The following is a 7374-nucleotide window of genomic DNA, read 5'->3' as shown; positions in this document are numbered from 1 at the left end:
ATGATTAACTAGAACTCACTCAGCGTAGCTGACTTTTAGTATGCACGCAGGTGAGTAGGATGAGGCGGCTCGCTTGAGGGGACACGTGGCACTGAATAAGAGGCTGGCATCGGAAGACTCAAGACGTTTAAGTTGATTCGGTTATTTTGAAAGACAAGATGATGTTTTAAGACAAGATGTGTTTTGTTATGAAATGTTTTATGAAAGCTTTTATATTCCGCGAATGTTTTATAATTAACTCTGATATTTAGAACTGCGTTTATGAGTAAATCCAACACGAAAGTAGGGCTACCGGTAACGGGGCCTTACAAGAGACTTTCGCACCATACATTCCCGGATCCTGAACCTGATCAGTTGGTGTCTCCTTTCGAACCATGTTGAGCTCAAAATTTTGTAACTTATTGACTGCTGTTTCAAGATCAATATTGGTAAATTCTTTATCCTCTCTCATTAAAACCGTATACATTTCCCATTTTGGTGGAAGAGCATCAAGAAGTTTTTCTACTATCTCATCTTCTTTGTATACAATGGAGTAATTGTTGAGCTCGGTCATCAAGTGGTAATATATGGTGATGATATCGTCAAGGGATTCATTTTTCAGATACTTGAATACAGAGAATTGGGTTTTTAGTAGCTTTGTTTTGGAAGCACGTATCCCCACATTACCTTCATATCGATTTTCAAGTGCTTCCCATAGCTCTCTAGCAGTTTTGTACTTCTTGAATGTATGAAGAATCTCTTGTGGAAGAGCCATCGTTATTGCAGCATGAGCTTTACTTTATGTTTCATACATCTTCTTTTCCTCCTCTTCCATCTTATTGTACTTCTTAATCTGTTCACGACCCTCAAACAAGGCCGTTGGTGGAATGTATCCATCCTGTATGCACACCCACATCTTAGCATCTTGGTATTTCACATACTGTTCAAACCGATCTTTCCAAGCAACAAAATCGGTACCCTTAAGCATTTTTGAAGCCTTAGTTGCTGAACTGGCTTCAATCTCCATTTTCACTAGTTCCGTAATGTTTATTGAAGTCATCGTTGAAAGAAACACGACTCGAAAACACAATGAAAGTATTAAAAATTTTTTTTTATTCTGAACAGTGATCAGATGGCGAAGTTATGCTTAACTTCGCTTAAGCTTAACTTCGCTTGTTTCCTCAACTTCGCTTAAATCTATAACTTTGCTTAAATCTATAACTTCGCTTAACTTCAACTTCGCTTAACAAACAACTTCGCTTAATTGATAACTTCGCTTAATTGATAACTTCGCTTGATTGATAACTTCGCTTAAACCCTACGAACAGTGACGACAACTTCGCCTGATGAACACAAGGTTTTTGCAGGTTTTAATTTGACGTATTGCGAGGTATGCGAAGGTGTAATGGGTTATATTTGATGGTGGGAGATGGGTAAAACACAGAAACTATGTATTTCAACGTAAGCTCGTTCCGCGAATAGTCGAACGGAACGATCTTAACACTCGTGTGATAATCCCGAACCACACAATCACGAGCAAAAGCTCTGATACCAATTGTAGGTTCCCAGCCGGATCTACACAGGAATATCTCGTAGTACGTAGGTGCGGAATCCCTACGTAACACGATACGAGCGTAAGATGTATAATACGTTAAAACCAAATACAAACACACGTTACAATACTAATAAGACACGTTGTATTGCCACTCTTCAACACGTGATGTTCAATCACTGAAACACGTTCTGGAATCCCTCCTTAAAACAACCCGTAACCTATGTATATATAGTCCTCGACAACTTCGCCTAACAGACTAGGCGAAGTTGTCTTTAACTTCGCTTGTCCACAAGTTCGCTTACATCAGGCGAACTTGTGAGACAACTTATCTAAAACCAAAACAAAACAAACTAACACGATTACAGACACAAACAAAACACTAGATACTAAACTACTGACATCATGCACCAACAATAAGTTATTTCAATTGAATATACCTGCATATAGTCATCAAAAATATTTTCCGAAGGATAATATCCTTCAATTTCTGCCTCAGAAATGAGCTTTACCTTTTCTGGGAACTTTTGTCTATTAGGACATTCGTTGGCATAATGCCCTTCTTCCGAGCATATCCAGCAACAACATTTCTTTTTTCCTTGGGGACAAACCTTAGGTTTTTCTTTTGAAAAGTATTTTCCAGGGACGAATTTTCTTTTCTTGGGTTTCCAAAACCCTCTTTTAGTTTTATATTTTCTTTTATATTTCTTTTTGAAATAATTGTTTTTCTCCTCATCGCACCCGAAAGATAATTGAGGTGTATCAGTAATTCTATGGCAACAATTTTTGTTAAATCTTTTAACTGTTTTTGCTTGTTGGAAAAGTCGCAGTAAACAGCAATTTCTTCTTTAACGATTCTTGTAGCAAAACCTAGAGAATGCTTTGTTAAATCGTTCTTTTCTTTATTCCATCGTTCTTTGGCTTTTTTGCCAACAATAGGAATTTTCATTAGGTAAACTTCTATCCAAGAATGATATTCGCCTGTGCTTAGCTTATATAAGTTTTGTTCAAAAAGAGAAGTAAAGTCATCTAAAAGACATATATCACAAAGTTGTGATTGGGTTAATATCCGCCTTGCTTTTTCAAGCAATTTTTGGTTCTCGTGATCTTTATTTGTAAGGAAATCGAGGCCTACGAACATCATATACATGGCATTAATAATTTGATCAAAGAGATCTTCCCCATGTAACTCTTCCTTCCAACTTGTTCTTTTAATAAAATTTTGGACTATTCCTGCGGACCTATGTTCTATTAATAACAATAAGGCCTTAGCATTAGAAAATTCTTCTAGATTAGATTGAATAATCAAACTAATTTCGGTATTCCATTTGTCGATTGTTTCTTTTCTTTGATTAAAGTCAAAGATACAATCAATTTTTATGGTTCCTATTTCTAAATTTTTAAGAATTGGCTGTGATGGAGTCATTTACTAGCTATTTCCTTAAGAATTTCACCATATCTATCAACTTTTTCAGACATAGATCTTATTAATTGTGATTCAGTAAAACTGGATTCTCCTATTCTCAAATGGTTTCCAGTAAAACTGTGTCTAGGTCGGGACACTAGAGGTTGTTTATTGCGAGCAATATTAATTGCCCAATCTTCTTGTAACTGTGAAGGTTCAGAAAATTTACTTCCTTCGACAGTTCCAATTTCTGAGAATATATCATCAATTGTTATATTCTCTTTCTCTTTATACTCAATTGAATGAGTACTATTTGTTAAAGCATACGAGATTAAATATTTAATCGTAAATACTTTATTACCCGGTTCCATAAGGTCGGTTCTTTCACATTGATGTATGAAACTTAATGTTTTATCGAAATCTTTTGAATCTCGATGTAAGACAAATTTAGGATATATGGTAAACATAGATTTTCCATATGCTAAATTTCCTTGTACTGCTCCTAGAAGAGCATCTTGTCTGTTAACAATTCTATTGTCAACTAGAGCCATTTTATAGGAAAATTAATTCCATCTCTAAATTGTGCTTTTAGAAGAATTTTTACTGCTCCTATATGCACCATGTTCATGGTTCTTCTTAACTCAGGTTTCATAGTCAAAAGCCTTTTTGCTATTTCTCCTTTAGTTAAAAGAGGTAGATATACTTCTTCTGAAGTATTTTTTATATCTACTGAAAGTTCTTCAGTATTGAAGCAGTAGAAAATCTTATTTTTTCTAGAGAAAGCCCTTGAGACTAAACTCTGTAAGTGATTAGGTTGGTGAAAAACCGTTTTTGTGTCAAGCTTGAATTTAAGCCTGTTAATTTTTTCTAGTTGATTAAAATTAATCATATAATATGAAGCAAAACCGTTTTCATTTTCTCTAAAGTTTATTACTTCGGTTATTTCTTGATTGTTTGATGATTCACAATCAGTTTCTTTATGATCTATTTTAAGAGACATTTGATTACTAGTAATTTGTTGATTACTAATCCCACTTTTTTAAAAACGAGCACGAGGCTCTGATAGGAGGAGGAGTTACTGTTGACCAGCTTGAAACCCGCAGTCAGCCTGTGGCAGTGTATGTTCTCTTTGTTAAACAGTCGGGTCAAAATAGGCCGGGTTGAGTTTTTTATGTAATATATTATATATCAAATCCGATTAGTAAACCGTATAATCATAGTAATAATTCTATATCTGATAGACATGGTTGTGTGCAAATGCAGTGTGGATTAGGTGATGCATTTAGTTGCAATACATGTCCTTACAAGGGTCTTCCTCCTTTCAAGCCGGGTCAGAAGGTATGTTAGGGTGTAAGCGAGCCATGCTGCTCGTGAGATGCTCGAGATCGGCTGGCTTAAACGAGCTGAAGCCTAAAAATGAGCTCGTTTAGTAAATGAGCCGGTGCTTCACTTATTGATCTCAAGTTGGCTTCTAAGCCTGAACGAGTCTATTATTTATATAATTTTTATTTGATATATCAAATATATATTTTTATAGTAATTCATATTATATGTAAAATTATGATAAAATAACTAAATAATATATATTATGTTAAATATAAAAATTAAGTATAAATATCTATATGTATAAATTATTTAATAAATAACAAACATGCCGAGCTCGAGCTTAAACACTACTCACGAGCTCTCGTAAGTTAAACAAGCCGAGACGAGCTCATGCTTGGCTTGTTTACACTTTACAGTTTACACAAAACTCCAAAACTCTTTTATTTTTAAGAAACCATTGATTCTTATTGCTTTTGATTTTTTACCCATAATAATGCCTTTTTGACATATAATCATAGTTGTAAAAATCCTGAACCAGGCGCCGATTAATTACTGATTAATCCCTGATTAATGCTAGTCTCCACCCCACCGGCCTACTAGCGATTTCTACACACACTCCCTTTATCACCTAGCCAAGGCTAGAATGGCTCGCCTTTTCTTATTGTAAACTATGGTAAGATATTTCATATTTGCAGGTGACATTATCTGAAAATTTTCTTGCTGCTGACCTTTAAAGACCAGAAGAAAGAAGAAAATACTCAACATCACATATGAGTGTTCTTGACGATTTTGATCGAAACTTTGGTATGGAATATTTATAAAAGCAAATAAAGTAATTCATTACGCATTGTTCATAATATGTATACATTTAGCAAAAGGTGAATAAGCCATGATATTGAGCGACTTCTGTAAAACTAACAACATTTAAGTCATAACTTCAATGACTCTTTGGGGCGTTGGCGATTGTTTTCTCAAGAAGCAAGTTGATTTCAAGTTGTTTAGAATCATCATAACATGTGTCTACTAACTCGGTGAGTTTCTTATATTTGGAATCATATATCTTTCGAACTATGAAACCTGGCTGGTCTTTAGCACACGGGATCTCCTTGTTTGGTGGGATAAAGTGAACGCGACACTTGTGCATAACAAAGTTGGCCAGGAACTCGGTCTTATCAAAGCTATAGAAAAGCTCTCTTGACTCACTCGATTCCCACTTTTCACCGTTTTTGTTCACTGCTACTTCAAGTCGATAAAACCTTTGCCCAGTCACTGTAATCCTTCCATCTTGTGTTGCACTAATATCCTGTTTACAGTCATGAATGAACATGAAAATATGTTCAATATTGAATAAATGTAAAAAGTAAAATGAACCATCAACTAATTTTGTAATTTGTAAACCACCATATAATAAACAAAAATAGAAAAACTACAAGAAGCCAAACAAATAAATTTTCCAAAAATACATCAAAAAGTCATTTTTATCGTATGTTGATATATTAAAGTTCAAAACTTGTCTCATGTAGTTGTTATGGAAAATTAGAAACTAGAATAATGGTTTGCCATTCATATAGTCATCAAAATTTGATAAAAAGAGTAAACCGTCAAAATCGTCTATGAGAGTTCGTCATTTTTACGACTTTTGTTCAAACGCAATGATGTTTTTAGATGTTTTTCTTTATTTCTTTCACTATCTTACATAGAATGCAGCGATATAAAGGCTACAATATGAATGCTAACAAATATAGAATGCAGTGATATAAAGGCTATACAATATGAATGCTAACATATGTAAACAAGAAAATATATCATTTTACCTTGACCGATTAAAAAAGATAACTCCTTTTTCATGATATTTTAATAAATTTAGAGTTTAATATAAATTAAAATAAAAATTACATAAACAAAATTAATATAAAATTTAGTGTGAAAATGTGAAATACCTTAATGATAGCCACAGAGGGCTTCATGTTCTCATAAGGGTCATCTGGAGATACAAGAATAGCATCCTCCTGCAATCAAAACACGTCTTAATCTTGAAATCAAAACTAACAAATTATTACATTAAGTAAAAGTTATGTGAACAAGCCGAGCTGCCTGCGAGCTACTCGAAACAAGCCGAATCTTTTTCAGGTAGAGCCCGAGCCTCAAATAAAGCACGTTTAGTTATCGAGCCCGAGTTTGAGCCTTGTGTATTTTTATGTTTTGTCTCTGCTGGATTTTTATGTATTAATTTCACACCCAAGCTTTGGCTCGTTTAAGTTACCACACGGCCTCGAGCCGAGCTTAGACTCATTTCAAGGTTTTTGTCAAAAGGAAAAAATACATATCGTGACAACCATATTTATTCCTTTTGCTTTTAACACTTTTGGTTTCCTCGCGCCAGAAGCTATGAAGTTACTTTTGCCGAGTTCAACGGGTCATGAATAGTAAAGTTAAGTTGTAGAGTTACTTTTGCCGAGTTCAACGAGTCATGCATAGTAATGTTATAACTCAAAGATCAGCCAATGTAGTTTTAAAAAGATTGGGTTTTACAATTCAAAAAGGGTGGCAATGCGTAGCTTGTTGCTCAATGTGATCACTACTTTTTAATATTATATGCAAATTATATAGAAATAACTAAAACAGTATATATATAAATTAAGTAATTAACTAAAAAATAATAAACGAGCATGGAGCATAAAACAAGCATTTTTTTAACAAGAAATGTACTATTAAAAATAATAAAAAAAAAGTAAAGGATCCAATTACAACAAAGATGCATGTAAGCGGGCAACAAGTTGCGCCGCAAGCCCTTTTGAATAAGCATCATGTAGGGAACATCATGGCAGCTTTATCAGCCTATACGAGTCATACAGGCCCTACATGAGTCAGTCGTATAGGTTTCCTGGTGTCAGAATAATCAATTTCTAAAAAAACAACTGGCGAGTCAAGCTCGAGAAATGAGCACTTACGAGGCGGTAAGAAACGCCACGGGCTTCGAAGGCGTTAAAATGATGTATTATCGATTCTCCTGGATTGCAAGAAACCCTGACTGCATCTCCGATTGGCTTTATGTCGCCTCTAACTTCTTCGTATTCGTCCATTGCAACAAACAAACAAACCCTAACATGCA

At 34.6% G+C, this 7374-nt stretch overlaps 2 protein-coding genes and 1 long non-coding RNA gene across 3 annotated transcripts; 1 reads left to right on the top strand and 2 right to left on the bottom strand.

Annotated features, from left to right (window-relative positions):
* Positions 1-2953: 2953 nt before the first annotated feature.
* Positions 2954-3487, bottom strand: LOC143627259 (uncharacterized). The gene has a single exon (XM_077097124.1). It carries the CDS (start codon positions 3485-3487, stop codon positions 2954-2956), a length of 534 nt encoding a protein of 177 aa, XP_076953239.1.
* A 542-nt stretch (positions 3488-4029) lies between these two features.
* Positions 4030-5038, top strand: LOC143627226 (uncharacterized). The gene is made up of 3 exons (XR_013152559.1): positions 4030-4054; positions 4200-4274; positions 4958-5038. It is a non-coding gene; the product is annotated as an uncharacterized LOC143627226 (long non-coding RNA).
* Positions 5026-7374, bottom strand: LOC143627225 (ASI1-immunoprecipitated protein 3-like). The gene is made up of 3 exons (XM_077097099.1): positions 7214-7374; positions 6203-6271; positions 5026-5565 (listed from the first exon to the last, which is right to left on the bottom strand). The coding sequence occupies exons 1-3, from the start codon at positions 7343-7345 to the stop codon at positions 5200-5202; spliced, it is 567 nt and encodes a 188-aa protein (XP_076953214.1). The 5' UTR covers positions 7346-7374; the 3' UTR covers positions 5026-5199.

Source organism: Bidens hawaiensis, unplaced genomic scaffold (genome assembly GCF_021521415.1).
Source record: "Bidens hawaiensis isolate Kalapana, Puna unplaced genomic scaffold, B.hawaiensis_p1.1 tig00004618_1, whole genome shotgun sequence".
Lineage (NCBI taxonomy): Eukaryota > Viridiplantae > Streptophyta > Magnoliopsida > Asterales > Asteraceae > Bidens > Bidens hawaiensis.
Note: the sequence above shows the minus strand (reverse complement) of the source record. Positions and strands in the feature narration are given on the sequence as shown.

Excerpts from the sequence above, each read along its gene's own strand:
- LOC143627259 (XM_077097124.1), bottom strand. The coding sequence starts at position 3,487 with ATGGCTCTAGTTGACAATAGAATTGTTAACAGACAAGATGCTCTTCTA.
- LOC143627225 (XM_077097099.1), bottom strand. The coding sequence starts at position 7,345 with ATGGACGAATACGAAGAAGTTAGAGGCGACATAAAGCCAATCGGAGAT. Across the intron at positions 6,272-7,213 it reads GTGGCGTTTCTTACCGCCTC|GAGGATGCTATTCTTGTATC; the intron begins GTAAGTGCTCAT and ends TTTTGATTGCAG. Across the intron at positions 5,566-6,202 it reads CCTCTGTGGCTATCATTAAG|GATATTAGTGCAACACAAGA; the intron begins GTATTTCACATT and ends GACTGTAAACAG.